The sequence below is a fragment of the Balaenoptera musculus genome, chromosome 19, assembly GCF_009873245.2.
Source record: "Balaenoptera musculus isolate JJ_BM4_2016_0621 chromosome 19, mBalMus1.pri.v3, whole genome shotgun sequence".
Classification (NCBI taxonomy): domain Eukaryota; kingdom Metazoa; phylum Chordata; class Mammalia; order Artiodactyla; family Balaenopteridae; genus Balaenoptera; species Balaenoptera musculus.
The window spans coordinates 24,459,423-24,482,358 of NC_045803.1; the positions used below are offsets into that span (position 1 = coordinate 24,459,423).

The window sequence follows — 22,936 nt, forward strand, 5'->3', positions numbered from 1 at the left end:
TGTTAATATGGTGTATCACATTGATTGATTTGCATATATTGAAGAATTCTTGCATTCCTGGGATAAACCCCATTTGATCATGTTGTATGATCCTTTTAATGTGCTGTGGGATTCTGTTTGCTAGTATTTTGTTGAGGATTTTTGCATCTATGTTCATCAGTGATATTGGCCTGTAGTTTTCTTTCTTTGTGACATCTTTGTCTGGTTTTGGTATCAGGGTGACGGTGGCCTCGTAGAATGAGTTTGGGAGAGTTCCTCTCTCTGCTATATTTTGGAAGAGTTTGAGAAGGATAGGTGTTAGCTCTTCTCTAAGTGTTTGATAGAACTTGCCTATGAAGCCATCTGGTCCTGGGCTTTTGTTTGTTGGAAGATTTTTAATCACAGTTTCAATTTCAGTGCTTGTGATTGGTCTGTTCATATTTTCTACATACTTAGGTTTTTGTTTGTTTATTGTCTACTTAATTTTGTTCATGCTGTACCCTCAATACCTAGCATAGTGCTTGGCATATATCGGTGTCCAGTAAATATTCGTCTAACAGATTAGTTAACTAGAGAGCAGTATGTGTAGGTGTAAGCCTGCATCCTAGGAAATATCACTCTATAGACTTCCATTGTGCTTGGCACTGCTCTCTGTCCAGGCACAGACTGCTCTCAACCCTGACTGTGGCTGAGCCACATAAAATTGTGCAGATCAGTTGCATGTTTGGCCTTTCTCACTCAGACTCTGCAAGGAGACTTTAGTACGATCACTGGTAACATGTCCATCCTGCCATTTGTAGTGGCTATTTGTTGATGAGCTACTTTATGAGTTTTCACTAGAAGAGAAGGCAGCACAACTCTGGGTGGTTAGCCAACAAGAGCAACTCCCTATATCCTGTTGCTTTACATTTGAAATGAACAGTGAGAAGATAGAGGAAGTAATATATTTAAGACTGAAAAATTACCTTATTTTTAAAATAATAATTTATGGCTTATTTTCTGGGCAGTACACTTCTCACTTTTATTTGACAGTTCATCAGATAATTAGAAGTGACACATAGTGCTAAAAATCATTGTGTGTTATCATTCATTTATACATTCACCATGAACCACTGACAGACAACAACTGTGTTCAGGTTTGGCCTCATTTAGTTTTCTCAAGCTATAATCAGGAACTAATGGAATATAAAATGACCAAATATTGGTTTCCAGAATGTAGATAATCGATACCTTCATGATCCTGAAAAATGGAGAGTTGGCAGTGTCTCATCATTGTATAGCCCTGAAATATATTACTGTAGCAAAATGCAAAGCATAATTATCTTTTCTGAAGACAACATTGGTATTTCATGTTTTTTTATTTCAAAATTTTATTTTTTAACATTTTAATACATACTGAATTTTAATTGAGCTTAAAAATTAATAAGAGGATGGAAAGAAAAAACAATTCATCTCATGTTGATTCTGCTATTTATTATGACTCATGAACTTGTAGCTTGATGTGTATGTTCTATTTCAGGGGGTTTTGTTGTATGTGAAAATCTGTCTGATTGTAGAATGCTCATTTAAGAAGTTACTTAAAAATCATGTATATTTTTTAAGTAAACTTTTTAAAAAGTATTATGTATTTACAGAAAAGTAGGTACATAGATCATAAGGTTGTGGCTTGATGAATTTAAGAGCTGTGACTCTTTTCTCAATCACGTTTCAGACACTAATATCTGGAGCTGTGGTAGAACAACTTGACTTCTTACGAATCAGTGACACAGAAGAGTAAGTTCTTTTAGGTTATTATTGTGTTTCTTGAGATTACATTAGGAATACAGGGAATCTGAAACTTTTTCTTTTAAATTCTAGGCTTCCAGAATTTAAGAGTTTTGAGGAACTAGAAGTTCCCAAACATTCAAAAGTCAAACGACAAAGCAGCACCTCCAATGCTCCTGAACAAGAACAGCAGCCAGATGTCACCATTACTGAATGGAAAAACAAACCCACCCATGAAATTCTTCAAAAACTGAATGTGAGGAAGATGCAATTCCCACATGTCCCTGAGTGAGGTTGGCAGAGCAGGAACTCCCAGGGGCAAACCATATTTCTTCTTGTCCTCCCAGAGAAGGTTGCAGTTAACCTGGAGGTAGATGCCTGTCTGTACCTGAGGCAGTAATGAGAGGTAGTTCTCATGGTCTGATATTAGTGTGGATGTCTTAAAAGATGCTTAAGGAGTGTGTTGTCTTGAGTAACCCATTAAAGAAGTATAGTTGCCTTTGGGATCTCCAGATTTCTCTTTCAGTGCCCTTTGTCACCTTTTCCCAACCCGGGTCTTCTCTCCATCTCAGTATTTAGGTCTAATGCTTGCTTTGAGTCTCTCCAGTTACCGAGGAAAGCAATCCTATAACTACATCCATATGAATATTATGTTAGCAACCTAGTATTATACCTTCCTTGAGGTTATTTTCATTTTAAAGGAGGAGGGGTGGGGGTATAAGGTATAGTACCTATCAAAGGAAATGAAATTCTAATGGTAGAGCTATAAACACAGTGACATTTTATTAGACCATACAAATTTGAGCATGTAGGCTAAATATATAACCTGTCAGATACCAGTTCTTGTGATTGATCGATATTATGTATAGATCTACATAAGCATGAATATGATATAATAGGCATAAAACATAATGCATATAATAAGTGGTCTACATACATCCCCTCCTTTCATCCTTCTCTCCACAGTGCGTTGACAGCGACGTGGTCTCCCATTTATGAACAAGTCAAAAAGGGAGTGGTTAAATGACTTGGCCAAATCTCGCAGAGAGTGGCAGAATCAGTATTAATGCTTGTAGACAACGTATTTTCTATTCATTACTTATCTTGTTTCCTGGAAAATTTGATTATTAAATCCTACTACCCCAGGAAGCTAGCTTGCCTACCCACTGTTTCCAAGATAGCTAAAATAAATAGTTGTATAATGTCATCTTACGTTTGGTAGTATATCAATGACATTTTATCTTTTCTCAATTGCATAGCAGAATATTTCCTCTTTGCATCATGTGGTTTCATGATTAGTTACCCCCTGTGGTAATTTTTGTACCCATTTCATTACAGTTACTCATAGTGATTTATATTTTCAGGACTGTAGTTGTCTAGCTAGCCAAGCCATCCTGCTGGGTATACTGCTCAAAAGAGAAGGGCCCAACTTCATCACAAAGGAAGGTAAGAGTACATGTCTAAGAGAACATTTTTAAATAAAAAGACCTCTCTATTTTTGAACTTATATCAAATATGCATAATGAATATCCACTAAAATGTTACAAGTTATTTTCTCCTCTGTTAAACCTCTTTTTTAAAAAAAATTTTAAAAGGAAAATTCATACCCCCTTCTCTGATTGTCTGAATGGTGTTGGAGCCTGGATTCTGCCTGTGACTGTTAACCTCTGATAACTCCATAGTTGTTTATTGACAGTTTCCAGTTTTATTTTCTGTATGTTTTCAAGAACAATATTGAATCATTATAGCTATAAAAATTAGCTCCTTCATGGTCTGCAGCAGCCATTTGAAATGGAACATGGCATTTAATAGAATTATACTCTCAAGACTTTACAAAAATAAATCATTCTAATCGTGTTCATGTCCACTCTGCATTAAGGATGAAACCCAATTATCCCTGAAATCTACACTCGTATGTTGAGTCACTACTCTAAGGAATCTTTGAATTCTACATCATGGTCTACTTCCAGCATTTTATAATACAGAATAATGTAGGATACATTTCAAGTATTTAATGTCTAGCTACTCAAAGTTTTTAGCTCATCTGAAAGTTCTCTGTCCAGAGATGCATATTGTTTGGTTAGAGTTAGAAATTGAGTTGATATTCTAAACAGCAATGTAATTAATAAGATTTATAGTACTGGTAGTGAACTAAACATAATTGTTTATTCAAATAAGGTCTACTTAGTTTTTGCATTATTGTAGCTAAGAGATAACCGTCTTGAGTATTATACAGTGAATTGAATAGTCTTAATTTTTTAACTTAATATTATTAAGGCAGAAGAACTCTTAAGCAAATTTCAAACAGAATCCTTCATGTTTCTAATTAATCTTGAAACTCAAAACTGTAAACAGGATCCTAGTTATACTGAGGACATTTATCAAAATTTATACTTTAAAACAATAGGATAATTAGAAAGCAGACATTTCATTAGGAACCTAGAATTCAGAATGGTTATTTTAGTAGTGCTTTAAAATGAAACAGAATTTATATAAAATAGTTTATAATGAAAATCTTGAGAGAATTATTTTTTAAACCATTTTTATAAACTTGGGAGTAATATTCATCTGTTACTTAGATATTTAAAAGACTTTAAATGTTTTAAATCTGCAAAACCTTATATATTGAAAATCATAAGCATCTACAGAATCTGAATATAATTTTATCCAATTTGTTATAAAGCTATAAAAATAAGTTCAGGGTAAAATGATAAAGGTCTTGTTCTTTACCCTTGTTTACCCTTTTTTGTGCTCTGTCCTGTCACATGGTTAATTTACTGACAAACCCGTCATGAGGCCAGACCACATGTAAATTGCTCCCAAAGAATGAAACCCAGTGGTATTTTTTTGAGCACTGATATATGATCATGCACATAACAGAATCACCATAAAGTTTTTTTGAACAATGAAGAATTATGTATAGTCAGTCTATAGTATTTGTTCAATTTGCTATATTCTGTTTTTTATTTTCTATAGTAAATTAAAATAACTTATTTTTATTTATTAAAAACATAGATTGTGTATTAAGAAAACAATGAATTTCAAGAAATAAAGTACTTATCCAAATCATATACTCAGAAGGGCTGGAGACATTCACACTATATATTTGGGTTACATATTTAAAAATGTCAGGTAGTTCAGAACATTAATGGATGAATGTATTAACTCTAATGGAACAAAATGAAAATTCAAGAGTGTTTTTTTTAAGGAGAATAAATGTTATGCATTTAATTAAAAGCATTTTTCAACAAAGACTTTATTATCTGATGTCTAGGTACTGTTTCTGATCACATTGAGAGAGTCTATAGAAGAGCTGGCAGCAAAAAATGTTGGTTCGTATTAGCGTCCTTGTCATTATGTTTTATTTTTATGTTGTCATATTCAGTATCCTAAAGATAATGGACCAGTCTTAAAGGTGGTTATTCATCCTAATTTTTACTTTTCAACTCCAAGGTTACAGCACTGTGACTCAGCCTACTTTCTAAGGATCTGCCTACATTGCATTTTATCATGGCTCTCCCAAGTTATTAAAAACATATCTGGGAGTAAAGACACCCATAGGAATAGAACCTGCAGAGAATGCACTGGAATGATGTTCCAATGACTCTTTCCTACCCTGCACCTCCTCTGTCCCAGCAAGATGCTTTAGGTTCTAATTTGTATTTGGGAAACTTGTTCTGTTATAGAAGGTCATGAAGAGACCAGTGTTTCATTTAATCACAAGCAAAAAATAATATACTTAGGAAATAGTTCTCTCATGACTTAAGTTGAATGAATCCCAGTGATTGTAGTTGCTTCATAAGAAGTAACTGATACGTTCTGCAGAGGTAGTCTCTTCCCAGAGACTGAAGAAAACTTAGGTAAGTTGAGATAAGATTGTTTAATTTCACAATGGGGTAGGTATGTCTAAATGAATAACATCTGCATTTTTGAAGCAATTGTAACAGTTTTACTAGCAAAATCTAACATTTTGAAATTAAGAGTATATAAATATATATATATTTTAATAACCCATTATTATCTAATTTTGAAAAAAAAAGTTTCAAGCAGTGTCATAAGAAACTCCCTTAACCTCACTGAGCCTCAGTTTTCTAATCTCTAAAATAAGGGGATTAGACAAAACAATCTCTTAGCAGTATTTCAACTCTATGATTTATAATAAATATACCATTCTGACCCAGAAGAAATTATGTAATAATCCTGTGGTTAAGTCTCAGATTTTCGCTGTAAATTCTCAGCACAGTAAGGCATGCAAACCAATAGATGTTGCTTTTTAGTCAGTAAATTTCAAATGTGGTCTATAATCTTATCTTCGGTTAAGCAAACCTGTATTTGCTTTATTTTTAATACTTGTATTTTAGATAAATCATTAGCAAACATTTAGAGTCCTGACTGTTATGTTTAAAAGAACAAACTCCTGGAAGTTTTATTTACTGTATTTTCCCTTTTATGGCTTTCCACTGACATACCCAGGTTGGCGGTACGCTACGGGGCTGCATTTACCCAGAAATTTTCTTCCTCTATAGCCCCACACATTACTACTTTTCTGGTACATGGGAAACAGGTAACATGCACGGAATGTGGAAACTCAAGCTGCTTGAAATGTGTGGGCTTATTTGCGTCCTGAGGGTTAAATATGTCTTTTGGTCTTACAGTGTGTGGGTGAAAGCTTCTCTAAAAGTAGGAAGTGTTTGTTTCACTAACTTTATCAGATATGACTTAATTTTCTACTAGTTCATCTATGTTGAGATTAAGCAATGTAAGTGTTTTTTATAGGTCAGCTCCCATAGATATCCTGAAATACAAGAAAACAGTTTTAAACCTACATTTTAATTTTATTTGCTCCATCTAAAAGTCCCACATGAATTTTTACTTTTGAGGGGGCAAAAATGTCTTATGTATTGCAGGTGCTGTGCTTAAAAAGTCTGTTCTTACAGTCTAAGACTTTTTCAGAAATGTAAAAATAGCAGTGTGAATTCCTTCCCCCAACATTCTGGCAAGAAAAAAAATGCTGGTATTTCATTGTATCACTTCCTAAAATTGAGTACTAAGTGAGTCCCCTGACCCAGGGATTTGGTTGTCTAGGCACCGAAAGAAACTTGATTTAAAGCGGTTATAGGAATAGAGGGCATGTACCAGTGACAGTCTTAATAATGAATTTTTTAATACAAAATCAGAATAATCAATTCTTCCTCCTATGCCACTCCCTGCCAAAGGGATAGTTAGGCTCCCTTTTCTTTCTTTTTAAATTGTTAATGGCACAAATAATGCTGGTGGCAGAGGTGAGCATAAGGCTATCCCTCCCTAATTCTGGTTGGTCCTACAATCTGGGAGGTTTCAGCTGTGAGGTCCAGTGTCTTGGGGTCAGTGTTTCCTCCATATTATTACATGAGGACCTAACTGTGCATATTTTTAAATCTCCCCACTCATTAATCATTCAGATTTGTCAACCTCTGGCCTGCTCTCTCCTTTGCCCCCAGGTCGGTGGTGCGCCATACAGCAAGTCTTTTAAGTAAACTAGTGGACAGCCTGGCCCCATCCATTACTAATGTTTTAGTGCAGGGCAAACAGGTAAGTATCTGATTTTCAGACTCTTCGTCACAGTCACAAAGGTTTCTGGGCAGGACCCTGGCTTTTAAATATGGCAAGCCTCAGTGTCATAGGTCTCTCATAACCACATTTACAACAGCTCAGGCATTTCTACAAAAGGCTCCTTCCCCAAGCAAAATCTAGTCTTAAAGATGCACAGATACTAAGTATTTGCGCTGCACCTCAGAGCTTTAATTTTCAACTTCTGTGTTAACTTGAGATCAGTGAAGATACTGACAAAGAAAATGGTATGATACCTGCTAAAGCACTCCAGACAGGCTTAGGATAGGTAGAACAAAGACAGGGCGCAGTGAAGGGCGCATTTTCCCCTCTACTCCGCTTAAGATTCTTCTCCCCCTTAGAAATGCGTTGACTCTCCAGATCCTTAACCCTCTGGGCCACCTCTCCTTCCGGCTCCTCCCCTCCCACCAAGGCCAGCTCTTGTCAGCTCCTCGGCACAGAGCCATCTCCAGTTAGCAGTCCCTTTCTCTGGGTTCTCACAATAGGCCTGTGACACTCCTCACAACCTGCCCTGGATCCCGGTTCATTTGAATGTGTGTCTCTCACCCCAGGGTAGGCCATGAACCCCTGGAGGTCATGGTCCATGTCTTGTCCAGCACCTGTCCCAGTGTGCCCAACATGGCCTTGGAGAGGCACGTGGTGAATGTGGGTTGAATTGAGCCCGTGCACGTGGGTATGTGGAGTGGAATATGGCTGCTCATTTTTTGTTTTATTTTCTATAAGCTCTAATTACCTGGCTGAATAATCATTTGATTGGAATGAAAACCTGTTTGCTTTCTATCTCTTCTTTGGGAGTATGTGTGCTTTGTCATGTCTTCCTGATAGTTAACCTAGGGATGTAATAATACAAAAAACTTTAACCTTCTTTGATGGAATCAACCCATTGTTCATATCTCAGGGCTCTTAATTCATTAAAACTGAAATTATTTCATCTTGACATCTAGCTTTTGAAAAGTTGAAAGAATATTTTATTCTGTAATATTTAATACTAATAAAAAAACTCCTGAGAAAAATTTAAGTCACTTTTCACATACGTTATTTTCTATTTTCTCCAAATTATTAAGAGAGAGAATTTTCATCCTCATTCGTCAGCTAAATAGACCAAGACACAGGTAACTTGTGGGGTGCCTTTCCTCACTGCAATCCTCAAATCCAGCCACAGAGTCCTGCATTGTTGCCTTGGACTGAGCCACCCCTTGAAGAAAGTAAACAGGCTTTGGGAAGCTATTTTTCCTTGGATTTTAGGCCCCTGTAGTATATCTGAAAATATAGTTAATTCTACGATGTATGAGAAGGTTTTGGCGATCTCTGAGGTCACTGGCACCTGACAGTTGGAGAGGAGGGGGTAGGTTAGGGTTGGTCATGTCCATTCTGTACACTATCTAGAGGGGGATTACAGCCTGTGTTTCTGAGATTCTGTTCACCAGAGCAGAATCCTGGAGGCCTTGGAGCCTGTCCTGAGGCTGTGGCTGGACCATTGCCCACCAGACCAGTACATCTCCCAGGGAAATAGTCACTTACAAAGCTGGGTACCTGGGAGGCTGACAGCTGTGCTTCAGGTGTATGAAGTCCATTCATTGACTGCATCTTACACTTTACAAAAAAGAAATGAGAATGGAGCATTCCAAGTTTGCAACTGCTTATTTATGAAATTCCACCCTGAGAACTGAAGTAATATTGTTTCTACAGAGCACTTTCAGATCACCTCAAGCTCCCTGGAATGAAATAGTGCTTTAGTCATTGCTTCCAGAGGCAATGATGTGCCTTCTGTTTGCTTTCTTCTTTACTAGCTGACATTTTAATGAAAGTAATCGCACTTGGACTAACTGGTTGGTACCACTTGTGTTACAATAAACTAGCAGTTCTCAGTTTTCACTCCATCACAAAGTTGGGGCAGAAGACCCCTGTCCTGCTTTCTCCCCTCATCTCAGAAAACACAGGGCCCTTTGATGTCCTCTTCTTTCTCCTGCATATTATAATCGTGCACTGTACAAGGAAGAGAGAGGGAGAGGGGTAATGAGGAGGAAGGAGGGGCTGCAGGCTTTTCTGGGAGGCAGAATGCTAAGGCGAGAGGAGAAAGGGAAAGCAGAGTATTTATTTCTCTTGCCCAGGCTCCACAGCACTTTTGGCTTTGAATTTTCATTGCCATTTCCCTCTGTGCTTTCTCATTTCGCAGGCTTGTGGGCAGTCTTGTTTATTCCCCTCCACAGGCCAGAGATACGTCAACAAGTATTTCAGCACTCACTGGGTGCTTAGAACTACACCAGGAGAAGTGGGGCTACACTACAACTCTATGTCCTTGCACCTGCCTTTGAAAAGATTACAGTGTTGTTAAAGAGCAAACACTTCCACATGAGAAACTGTAAAAGAAGTGAAGGATATACTCTCAAACATAGACTGTGCACGAAAGTAAAACTAGTCAGTGTATTCTGGTTTCTCTGGGGAGTTTCTAGTACTAAAGTCATTTGGAATAATTTTATCTCAGTAGTTATTTATATTCCTTCCCTGCTTTTATCCACTCACCTCCACTCTCCTAACCAGGACCCTCACCTGCCCTTGTATTTCAGACCAGACTGAACCATCATGAACTCCAGTGGGAGTCATGCTTTGAAAGCCATTTTAATAAATAGCAGGAACAGTTATTCTACCTAATTCCCTAGCTTGCATAGAGTAATTTCATCCTGCCCGTCATCCTGAGCCTTGAATTTTTTTCTTTTATCTGTTAGTAGCTAGGAAATTTTTACAATAAAATTCTGCCACCTATAGGTAACTCTGGGTGCCTTTGGGCATGAAGAAGAGGTTATCTCTAATCCTTTGTCTCCAAGAGTGATTAAGAACATCATCTATTACAAGTGTAATACCCATGATGAGAGGGAGGCGGTCATTCAGCAAGAACTGGTCATTCATATTGGCTGGATCATCTCCAATAACCCGGAGTTATTCCGTGGAATGCTGAAAATACGAATTGGGTGAGTAAAGTACTTTGCATTTGCATAAAGAGAATTGTTCATGTGGTCCTTGGCCTCTCTGAGTGAAGTGCTGCCCCAGATCTGGTGGGCATTTAGGAAAGTGCATCTTGCCCTAAGTCATAGAGACAACATCTGGTGGTATGAAGAAATAAATACTAGTGGCCTGAAAAAAACCCTCCTGTTAAACATATTTAACTCCCAACATGAGATGTAGGGGAATAACTCTGTTCTCTGGTAAAATCAAACTCCAGGGGTTTAAACAGGTGTATCATGTTAAAAAACAAACAAACAAAAACCCCATTATGCACAAGACTTGTAAAAAATCCTAATAAGTGGATAAGACTTAAGAGAAGAGTGGGGTTTTTTTTAGTAGAACTAGGTGTCAGGAGGACACACTCAAATAAAAATTTGGTCCTTTTAAGAATATTCTTCTGTATCCATTTTCTACCAAAATCTAAATTTTAGTCATTAAAATCGTTAAGTGTTCTGTTTGGAGAAGTTGAAAGTAAGGCTCTGGTGATCTCGAATCTTCTTAGTCAAACACTGCGTGAGGCAGTGCAGTAAGCACGTGACCAGGCTCTGGCATCCAGCGGAACTGAGTGCAAGTCCAGACCGCCACTCACCATCTCAGTGGCCTGAGGCCAGTGGCTGAACCTCCCTCCTGCTTTCATACCAGCCTCATTGTTTTGTGTGAGATGAAACAAAATAATATGTTTAAAAGGCCTGCCACAACCAAGTAAAGTACAAATGCTTCTTTTCATTTTTTTAAACATATTTTTGATTGTATTGAATACAGGTATCATGTGAATATGTTCTAATTGTAAAAAAGTCAACAAAAAACAATACTTGAGCATATAGAGTAACCTAATATGTGGCCAATTTGGGGGATGTTCAAGTGTTTGAAAAGACTATGTAGCCTGTCAGGCGCAAATACACGTGAATGTGTGTGAGTGTGATTAAGTGTTTAGCTTGCTAGTTGTATAATTAGATCATCAATATCTTTACTATTTCTGTCCTACTTGACTTTCAATTGCTGATAAATTGTAAAATGTTCTCCTGATTATGAATTTGTCAATTTCTCCTTGCATTTTTATCCGTTTTGCTTTACGTATTTTAAAGCTTTGTTTTTGTCCATGCTACCATGTTTTAACAATGTATCTTTCCTTGTGTCATTTATTTTGTAATTGAATTATTTTTAAAAAATTATTTTTAATTTCAAACATCTACAAAAGTATAGAAAATAGTATAATAAAGCCCATACTATTACTCAGCTTCAACAATATCATCATATGGCCAATTTTATTTCACTCATACCCCCCCCACTACCTACTTCACCCACACTCCTGTCTATATTTAAAGCAAATCCATTATATCATTTAATCTGTAAATACTTCAGTGTGTATCTCTAAGACATAAGGACTTTTTAAAAGCATAACCATGATCCCATTACAATGCATGAAATATAACAAATGAATTCTTTGTGTCTAATATTACTGCCATGCTTGCTTTCTTTTTTTGTTTTTATTAGCTTGGTATACTGTCTTCCATTCCTTTACCTTCAATGTTCTTTTTTCATTTTGTATTGATATGTCTTTTATATTTAACGTGCATGCCATATTTATTTTTAATCCAGTCTGAGATTATCTTTTAATAGAAATACATGTGATATTTGTGCCATTTCATTTATATTTTGACATTTCTGCCATTATATCTTGTTTTCTAGTTACCATGCTTTCTTGTTGTTTCTTTTTTCTTTTTCCTTTCTTCTATTGCTGGATTGATTTCATTTTCCCTTTCATTTCTTAGTTTTAATTTTGCATGTGACTATGAAGCACTTTATGTAAAATGATTACGCATTTTTTCCTTCAAAAAATTACATTAAAAACTAGTTGCTTATTGGAAGTATCTGCATGCCTCTCGTTTCAACAATTCTCATTCTAGGAATTTAGACATACTTTAATACTTTAACAGCAGTCTTCATTTCATGCTTGTTTGAAATAGTGAGCCATACAATAAAATGCTGTGCAGCCATTACAAGTAACAAGATAAAGTCAATATACTGGCATTTATAAATGTCCAAGATAAATTAAGTGAAAAAAAAAGTTGCAAATATATTGTTCTATTTTTTATAAAAGAACAATAATACTGTATATGTATATGTATAATGTGTATGTGGAAAAATATACATAAAATCAGTGTCACTTATTTTCTCTGGGAGAGTTCTACTTTGTAAGTTATGTTTTTCAGTTTTATTTCAATTTTTTTAGTTGAGGTTATTAGTTTTTAAAGTGTTTACCTGATTTTAGTTAGAGTATATTTCAGGTGCGCTTCCCATTCTTTATCTCCTCTTTCTTTTGATTGAGAAATGAACTCACTCTGCATAAAACTTGACCTTCATTTTTATCCCTTAAAATAGTTCCTTTCAAATATTAGGATGTATTCCAAATCAATTATAAGAACTTTGAATCATATCCTGATTTTTCGGTCTCTGTTAGCTCTAAAATTTTCAGCTCTAATTCTTGACGATGTATGAGGATGCAGAAATGGGTCTTTAATGTGAGTTGTCTCTAAATGAAAAGAGGTGTGATTCTTCGTATCCATACAGGTATTAAAAGTACTCTGTTGTCACAGATTCAGGCATTTCTCTGAGGCTGACTAAGAAGTATAGGTTATAACTTTTCCAAAGCACATTCTTTGTAGTAAATGTTCTATTCAGGGGACTCTTTAAGTGATAGTCATCCTTGCCGTGACTTAAGCAAAGGCTTAAAGTAAAAGTTAACTGTTCCCCAGGATTTTACAATGCTGTGTTTTTCAGCCTCTAAGTAGTTTTTCCTTTACTGCTTATTCAGCATTTTAGGCTAATTTATGTTCTCTCAAAAATCCAATGTAATTTTGTTCCTTGAATCCATCTGACCTGAAGCTTCTTTCTCTGCATGGGAATGAAGTATGTTTAGTTTATTATAAAAATAGTTTTCTTCCTGTTTTTGTATCTGCTATTCTATATGTTCAGTGCCTTCCATGAGAAATAAAATACTCTTTTTTCCTCAAACTGTCACCTGAAATAAAAATGTCAGGACAGGGCATCTGACTTAGTATCTAATGATAGAAAAAAGCCTCCTAATGAAGAAATTTGCCAGGAAACTTTATTCACTGTCCTGAAACTCATCCTGGAATCAATTGAGGCATTATATTCCCATTGTGGGTAGTAACAGTGTCCCTGCCCAACTTATTATGTGTATTTCCCCCATATGCTAGACTCACAGGGTCAGCTCTAAACACTGGGACATTGTCAGTTGGGAAGGAGTCTAATTTTTTTTAATTTATTTATATTTTTTAAATTTATTTTTGGCTATGTTGGGTCTTCGTTGCTGCACGTGGGCTTTCTCTACTTGTGGTGAGTGAGGGCTACTCTTCGTTGTGGTGTGCGGCTTCTCATTGCAGTGGCTTCTCTTTGTTGCAGAGCATGGGCTCTAGGCGCAGGGGCTTCCGTAGTTTGGCTTGCGGGCTCTAGAGTGCAGGCTCAGTATTTGTGGCGCGTGGGCTTAGTTGCTCTGTGCGGCATGTGGGATCTTCCCAGACCAGGCATCGAACCCGTGTCCCCTGCATTGGCAGGCGGATTCTTAACCACTGTGCCGCTAGGGAAGTCCTGGAGTCTTTTTTTTTTTTTTTTTTTAAATAAGAAGTAATTTATTTAAGAAGTTTACTTCTGCCAAGGATAGAAACCAAATCTTCTCTTCCTATCTGTATTGTGGTCTAGCCCACAGGAGATGTTCAATAAAATTTGACAGATTGTTTAATATATAGGTTATAAGTAGATTCAGGTAGTTTGCCTTGAGCTAGTGATGGGGAATTTAGGAAAAACAAAAGCATGGCTCTCTACTCAGAGAAAGAAAGGACTCTTTTAATTTTGATAAATGCACTTGGTTTGTACAAGTCATATCCCTCAGGAAATGACAAAGTTAAACAGGGCCTTGTTTATGTGAAAATCTAGTCATACATATAGAGAATAGAAGGATGTAGCACTTTCCCCATTTATTAATGGAATGGTGTGGTTAATCATATCAGAGTGTGGTACAAATTACCTTATAATTGTACTTCTCTAAGCAGCATTCCCAGTAAGGATCTAAGGGGATACATATGTGAGTAACATGTTGTTATTGCACTCAAAAGTTTACTCTGGTGAACGGTTTCATCCTCCTTTCCTCCTCCATCACCATAACCACATGTTATTTATTGCACACCTATTATATGCTAGACAGTATGCTAAAAATACTTAATATATATTATCTGATTTAATCCATACAACTTTGAGGTAGTCACTAGGACCCCCATTTTAAAGTAAACAACCTGAGATTCAGAGAGCTTAGATAACTTAAATCAGTAAGTGAAAGAACTGGGATTTATACCCAGGACTGCCTGACTGCAAAGTTCTTGCTCTTCAATCTTAAATACTTTGTGCATGTTTTCACTTATGTATACTGTTGCTCTCTTTTAAGGGAAACAGGCCTTACTGTTTGTTTCTAAAACCTTATGACCTTTATGGTCCCTTCTACATGATTTCAACCTATGACCCATTTTACTTTCAAGTATTCATGTAGCAGCTATGATGTGCATTGCCTCCTGATGGTTTTTGTCTTTAGTTTGTCAGTCCTCCAGTCTAGGATCAGTACTATTTAGCATTGTACAGTACAAGACACACCAAGGAGGCTGAACAGTTACAAATTAACAAACAAAAAAAATAAGATTTTGCCCCCTTTATTCATCATGAGACCAAGAAAATAGGGATGATTTGGAACTGATTCTAGGTTAGCCCCTTGTACACTGCAAGAGATATATTAAGATACTATGAAAATTCAGCGAAGTTAAGTAACTTGCACTTGGTCACAAGACTAAGAACCATGATTTGAACCTAGGATGAATGACTCCAGAGTTCATGCTTCCCATCCGTCTTCCAGCTCTCATGTATATAAAGTAGGGAGGCTGTCCCTGCTTTGGCTTTTTCATTGGTTTGTGGCGGTTCTGGGTAAGGAATGTGAAGGTCTTTTGCAAAGGATAAAACTTAAACAGTATTGCTGTGACATTTGGTAATTTGAGGTCCTCTATCTTGTGGCATTTGGAGAGCAAGTGCCTCTGGGGATTTCTTTTTGCAGACCACAAATCCCAAGGAGGAGGATCCCATGCCCCACCCACCCCCTCCAACAAACACACACATACTCACCCTTGTCTTCCAGTCCTAGGTTTGCAAAGAGCCTCTGCTCCCACAAGAGATGTTCACCCGAGAGGTATCCCTTTCCACCATAGTGGATTCTCCTTCAAGGCCCAGTGGAATGATCCCAAGCATTTCATAAAGAAACCTTAACTCAAAATCCCTTTTGGATTCTCTGCTGCCATCTGACATGGTCTTCCCCCTCCATCATCTGGTGGGACCTCATGAAGCACATGGCAGACACTCAAAAATTCTCCTGTGGGGACTTCCCTGGTGGTGCAGTGGTTAAGAATCCACCTGCCAATGCAGGGGACACGGGTTTGAGCCCTGGTCTGGGAGGATCCCACATGCTGCGGAGCAACTGAGCCTGTGTACCACAACTACTGAGCCTGTGCTCTAGAGCCTGCGAGCCACAACTACTGAGCCTGCGTGCCTAGAGCCCATGCTCCACAAGCGAAGCCACCGCAATGAGAAGCCTGCGCACCACAACGAAGAGTAGCGCCCACTCACTGCTACTAGAGAAAGCCCACGTGCAGCTACAAAGACCCAATGCAGCCAAATAAATAAATTAATTAAATAAAAATTAAAAAAAAAAAATTCTCCTGTGCCTGCCCACGGTGCTCCTCCACCATATTAACAGAAAGGTTTTGGAGCCCTGTCTCTACTCAAGGGATATCTAACAACCTCAGAGAATTGCAGTTATCCTGTCTGTGGGGCTTGTGGTAGTGCCCTTCTGAAAAGAAAAAAAGATATTTTTGTATCTTTTTAATATATTTTTATTGCACTTTATTCTAAATAAATTTTACTCAGACCTCAGCTCCTTAAATGAGCAGCTTCCTTGCATTTACTGCTAGCAGCAAACACATACTCTATTTATATGTTTCTTTACAAAATTTACCTTGACTTAGTCCCTGGAAGGTTTTGCTTAAAACCTTGCTTAAAATTGATGAACAAATTATTCATTTATAGAGTCCTTGAGTGTCAAATTTCTTATAAATTGTTGAATTTCTTGCTCTTCTAAGTCACCCGTTTGTGTTTGTAGCATGATTTTAAAAGAAAGAAGGGAAGGGATTTATAGAAAACATTCTTTTTTTATTTCCTTATAGGTTAATTAAAGCATTTCAAACTCATTCATATCTGACTTTTTACTGTTGTTTCTATCTTTTAAATGTTGATTATGATTAAAGAGATTGATAGTTTAGCCAGCTTTTAACACCATATTCCTCCTGAAATGCTAACATTCATTAGGCTGAATGGACATAAAAAATAAGAACATTTGTCTTAGTCATGGTACATCTTACACATAATTCTCCTGCACTGTGTATGCTTGTATCTCTCTGTTTTGTTTTTTTTTTTAAAGATTTATTTATTTTTTTATTGATTGATTGATTGATTGCTATGTTGGGTATTCGTATCTGTGCGAGGGCTTTCTCTAGTTGCGGCAAGTGGGGGCCACTCTTCATCGCAGTGTGCGGGCCTCTCACTATCGTGGCCTCTCTTGTTGCGGAGCACAGGCTCCAGACGCGCAGGCTCAGTAGTTGTGGCTCACGGGCCTAGTTGCTCCGCGGCATGTGGGATCTTCCCAGACCAGGGTGCGAACCTGTGTCCCCTGCATTAGCAGGCAGATTCTCAACCACTGCGCCACCCGGGAAGCCCTATCTCTCTGTTTTAACCTCTCTCTCTGAGGTTTTTGGATTTTTAAATTTTATTTATTTACATCACCCACTGCCTCAATTGCTTTAAACCAATACCACCATGTTTCTTTTCTCTTTTTTCCAAGGTTAATCCTGCCAATGCAATTTCTTCAACATTACTGCTATCAGGCACTCCAGTGAACAAAATTAACCTGCTCACAGGAATGGTATTCTAGTGTGATAATGATTTGATTTGCTGTCTCATTATTGATTTGTGCTCCAGCTTTCATGTTGAAATAGATCAAGTTCCTGACAGGCCCATTACTGTAAAGACCTCCAATCAACTGCTTTCTGTTCTAGGTCTGTCATTCAGGAGACAACCCCTGAGGATATATGTTATCAAGTCTTTTTCATCCCTGCTTTTCATACTGCCAGGACATCCTCTGTAAGCCGTTATGATCCATGCATGTCTTGTCTTCTAATGCCCACAGCTGCATCTGTGGATCACACACCCAGTGCTTAAGAGAAGTCCGTTGGTGTCATAGGTACCAGACTATAACATTGCTTGTGCAGTAAAGGAAAAAGGAGATAACTGCAGCTCTTGAGTTCATTAGCATGGTTTGATACTCATTCATAGTACTTTGCTTTTGACATTTGATATGAGGTAAAGAAGTGAGATGATGGAGTTCTACCTCTATTCTGTTATGATTAGATCAGAGGTAGAGTGGGTGAGTGATTGTTCTCCAGTTACCAAACAGGAAGCTCCTTTTGCCTCATCAAATTGTCACCCTCTTTGTATTAGTAGGAATCAAGCAGAACAGTCCCTTCTTGCAACTTTTCATCTCCTATCATATAGCTTAGTAAAATGCTTGCACAGACAGTTATTTGTTCACTTGTTTAACAGTAAAATTGGCAAATACTTCTTAGTATCTTGAAATAACCTCAAAATGATTATTTTAAAAATTGTTTCTTGCTATGGATCAGTGCTATTCTTTATAACATTTTTTTCAGAAAATGTCAGCTGTTCTGATTTACCAGTGATGTCAGAGTTCCATGTACCTTATTTTATATTTCACTCCTTAATTGGGGCAGGTTGGAAAGGAAAATGCCAATACATACACAACATGCTAACCAACCTCACATTAAAAGAGTTTTTAGAAGGTTAAACTTATTCCCAGGACTGTAGAGGAGTACTAAGCCGCCGCTTCACATTTTTCCAGCGGTGTGGAGGAATTCATTGTCAAGTCAGACCATGCTACGTTTGAAGGTTGATCTGGTCAGTAGCGTGCATCTGCCTCTCTCTCATTTGCTTACTGTCAAATAGAGCATGTCCCTGGTTCTTTAGACAGACTGAATTTATAAGGATCTGGTCCAAGAATAACCTTCATTCTTTTGACCTTCCACAGTTGCTTGCTTGCTTGCTTGCTTTCCCCATTTCTCATTAAGTGCTTTTACATTGGAATTGTCAAATCAGGTTTGGTGACTTTGTCAGCAGGAATGAGGGTAAGAAGCCAGATTTTCCCATGCAAAAGAATTAATGCTCTTTTGTATTAGTAGTTCTAAAAATGGATTAAAATGTCTTTGATTTTCTAAACTGTGTGACTCACTTGGTTAATTACATTCTCTAAGTGTCTGACTGTTCATATATAAGGCTATTTGGCTGTTTCTGTTTTAGTCTTTTGAAGAATTCCAAGCTAAACAGATTAACTTGGCCAATATTTTTGAATGAACAATGTATTTTTAACAATCTGGCAAATAAGTTAGATTCATTTGTGCTCAAATGAACCCTCTGGGACTTCCTTGGTGGCGCTGTGGTTAAGAATCCGCCTGCCAGTGCAGGGGACACAGGTTCGATCCCTGGTCTGGGAAGATCCCACATGCCGCGGAGCAACTAAGCCCATGCGCCACAACTGCTGAGCCTGCGCTCTAGAGCCCGCGAGCCACAACTACTGAGCCCGCGTGCCACAACTACTGAAGCCTGTGTGCCTAGAGCCCGTGCTCCACAACAAAGAGTAGCCCCCGCTCGCCTCAACTAGAGAAAGCCCGCATGCAGCAATGAAGACCCAACACAGCCATAAATAAATAAATTAATTTATTAAAAAGAAAAAGTCATCTTCTTTCTTTGGTGGCTGCTGAGTACAATGTTTTCTACAATTTGCTCACAGAACCGCTGAGATTTTGTAAATAGAAGCCTGAGGGGAAATATTTAGATCTCCAACTATCTTTGTTTATGGTACTGAAGGTTTTAAAAGGTAAATGTGATAGATAATGTTTAGTTTTAATAACTCAAGTTTTGGGAGGACCTTAAAAAGTAAGTGTTTTTAAAAATTTAGTTACTTATTTTAGAAGAGGATACCTCCTGTAGTGAAATCAATGCGGCACTTCTTCCAACCTGAGTTTGAGAAGTCAAATAAAAGGAGTTTGCTAACATAATTTGAACATAACAATTGAACATAAAAATTGAACTCTATAATTTCAAAAGCATTTTAACAGTTTTAACATAACATTGTCTTACTTATTCCTCAAAATAATTTCATAAAATGAGCTGAACAAGTAATAGTAATACAGTATTCCCATTAGAAAAATAACTTGGAAATGGGGTTCAGTTGGTAAGTGACAGAATTGGTATTCAGGTCTGTCTTCATTGTTTTTTCTTTTCATTATGAAAATATTTAAATGTGTAATAACAGAATAGTTTGGTAAATTCCTATATACCCATTATTTAAATGAGTATAAGCAATTGTTAGTAATTTATATTTACTATATTTGCTTTATTTTTTTTTGGCTGTAAATTATAAAGGAAGTTTACAGCCAAATGACATTTTGACGTTTACCCCTCAATATTTTAGTAAGTATATATCTAAAGTAAGAAAAAGGACATTTTCTTAATAACCACAGTACCATTATCACACCCAACAAAATTAGCAATAATTCCTTAATATTACCTGGTAGACTGTTTTTATTCGTATTTCTCTGGTTGTCCCCAAAATGACTTTGTTTTAAAAATACCAAGGTCCCAAAGAAGGCCCACACATGGCATTAGTTGCTACATCTCTTAAGTCACTTTTAATCTAGAACAGCCCTTATCCCATTTTTCTTTTCATGACATTAAGTTGTTTGGGAACACCAAAAGGCTGGTCTTCAGATTTTCAATTTGATGTTCCTTCTATTATACTGAGCTGCCTCAAATGTAAATTTTAAATGTTAAATAAAGAAATAAAATAATAAATAGAAAACAATTTTGTCCAACCTGTAAAATTAAAAATAGAATTTTTATATTATAAAGAGAGTCCGTGGAGCAGTTTATTGTAACTGAAATGTTGCTGTAACAACTAATTAGGTTTGACATAAATACACTACCATGTGTAAAATAGATATCTAGTGGGAACCTGCTGTATAGCACAGGGAGCTCAGCTCAGTGCTCTGTGACAACCTAGATGGGTGGGATGGGGTGGGGGAGGGAGGCCCGAGAGGGAGGAGATATAGGTATACATATAGCTGATTCACATATCATTGTACAGCAGAAATGAACACAACATTGTAAAGCAATTATACTCCAATAAAATAAATTTTTAAAAGAACTAATTTCATAAGCAACTTTAACATCAAAACATCCAAAGTAACTAGTAACTATATCCTTGTGACTTTTATGCTTGTATAACATTTTGATTAAATGTAGTTCATAATAATGAAGATGAACAAGTAAATAAATTCTAGTCTTTGGCAATAATATAGGTTTGGTCCAGTTTTGCTTTTCAGCTGATGAGAGAAGGGCAAATTGTACATCTTCACTCCGTTACATATTCTGTTGTTGCACGTACCAGGAAACTCACAAACATGTATTTTGTTGTTTGTAGATACCTTGTCATCTTTAGTGTTCTTACCAAAGAGCAAGTATTAAATATTTGTCATGTACTATCAGTGGTAATAGTAATGTTATATATTTTTTAAATTATTATGTTCTATCCTTGTGTATCTCTCATGCCTTTATAATCTATCTCAGTGTCATGCAACATAGTCTGCGTTTGACTGGCAGACTAGTTAAATTCCTAACTTCCAGAAATGGCAACAACAAAGAATAGTGAAGAGGATAGGAAAAAGAGCTGAGAGTTGCCTTATCAGAGGGATTGGAGCAGTCACAGGAGACACACTGCCTTGTGGCTTATGGCCTGGCCCAGCGGGCAGGGTGATATGCTTGGTTGATATTACTTCCTGCTCAACTGGAAACGATTACCATTTTTCTTACCATTTTTTCCATTGAGAGACAGTAAAGTCATTCCATGAGAATGCATCACTGTTGTTTTACAAACCAAACTTGGCAGAAAGAAGGACTTGAATCTTTTGATTATTTCCACCTAACTTTTTCATCTCTGTACCTGCAATAACCTGTAGGCAGTCTTTCAAAGAAGTGTATAAGAGAAAGATACTGAAATATTTGGGCACAGTAACTTCGCCACTTTAAATCTTTGTTGCTGTAACTAGACGTTTCTACCTGTGGTCTGGCTACACAGTACCCCCTTTGGGAGACAAAGCCTGGGTGAATGAAGACACGTTCTTTGCAGTTCTCTGTCTCTGTTTGCTATTCAGTGTTCACCAAAGGATTTAAGGATAAAGCATAGGAATCTGCTGTGTAAAACGAATTCCCTAGCTTTTCCTAATGGTCTGTAGAGTTCTGGTTCCCTAAGGCATAGTATTATTTCCTGAGTTTTCTTTGGTTTGCATAACTAGTTTATCCGAGTTCTTTCCTCAGAATACAATAAATGAAATGAGATGAAACTGTAAAAATACTTACTAAAAGCTTCTCAAGTTAAATAATAAAATTATTTACACATAAAATGATGAAATATTTTAGGCATTTCTAGGCATATAACTACCAGGCACACAAATAGTGCTCAATAAATGCTTTCCTAAATAATCACGTTAAAGCTCTTTCTGTAATAAAAATGTGTTTTATGAACAGCATTTAAATATCTATTACAGTTTTTTTAATAATAGGTACATGAACAGCATTTAAATATCTATTAAAGAATAGATTCTTCTGAAATCTACTGATCAAAGTATGTTCTCTGACATACTAGTATAATTAAGTTATAACTAACTGTGTGCCTGTATTTCAAAGGCAGGTATTTCTCCTCTGTCCCTTCCAGTTATAAGGGAATGACTACAAAATAAATGAAGTAGGTAAAAAATACTTGTCCTTCCTGGGAAAGGAATGTTTATGTAATAGCATATCTCAGCCCATTTCTTAAAATGATTTATTTTTATCCTATTTGTTTTTTTCATATATCTAGTATTAAGAAAATAGTAGTGTGGCAGCCACTACTCATCAGTCTCATTTGGTAAGAACCTAAGTACCTGTCTATTTTCATCTTTTACTACCTAACCACATGTGCACGAGCAGGGCTCATTTTTAAGAGTCTGATCATGTCACATAATCTTGATGGAAGTAATTATATCAGCAGTTCAGGAAATTCAAATGGCCTTTTCTTCATTCCTCTTTGGATGGGTCAGTGCTGTTAAGGGCATTGCCAAAAGAAGCACAAGGTGATTTTATTTCAAGAGTTATTGATTCATGCTTTCCCTGTTTTGTTTCAGGTGGATCATCCATGCTATGGAGTATGAACTACAGATCCGTGGTGGATACAAGCCAGCCAGAGACTTATATCAGTTGTCACCTAGTGAAGTGAAACAGCTTCTGTTGGATATTCTGCAGCCTCAACGGAATAGAAGGTAATGAAGGTCCTTTGTTACCTACAGGACACTCTGGATTTACA

The 22,936-nt window shown here is 36.9% G+C and overlaps 1 protein-coding gene across 4 annotated transcripts in view; it reads left to right on the forward strand.

Annotated features, from left to right (window-relative positions):
* The window catches only part of PHKB (phosphorylase kinase regulatory subunit beta), a 199,119-nt gene that overhangs the window by 154,253 nt on the left and 21,930 nt on the right, over nt 1–22,936 (forward strand). For 2 of the 4 annotated variants that reach the window (XM_036832518.1, XM_036832520.1), the window contains 7 exons: nt 1,691–1,752; nt 1,837–1,999; nt 3,108–3,189; nt 5,018–5,075; nt 7,224–7,314; nt 10,120–10,322; nt 22,758–22,892. In XM_036832518.1, coding sequence (XP_036688413.1) covers nt 1,691–1,752; nt 1,837–1,999; nt 3,108–3,189; nt 5,018–5,075; nt 7,224–7,314; nt 10,120–10,322; nt 22,758–22,892 — 794 coding nt within the window. Of the gene's footprint in view, nt 1–1,690; nt 1,753–1,836; nt 2,000–3,107; nt 3,190–5,017; nt 5,076–6,216; nt 6,308–7,223; nt 7,315–10,119; nt 10,323–22,757; nt 22,893–22,936 lie in introns of all 4 variants that reach the window. The other 2 variants (XM_036832517.1, XM_036832519.1) reach the window with 1 other exon arrangement.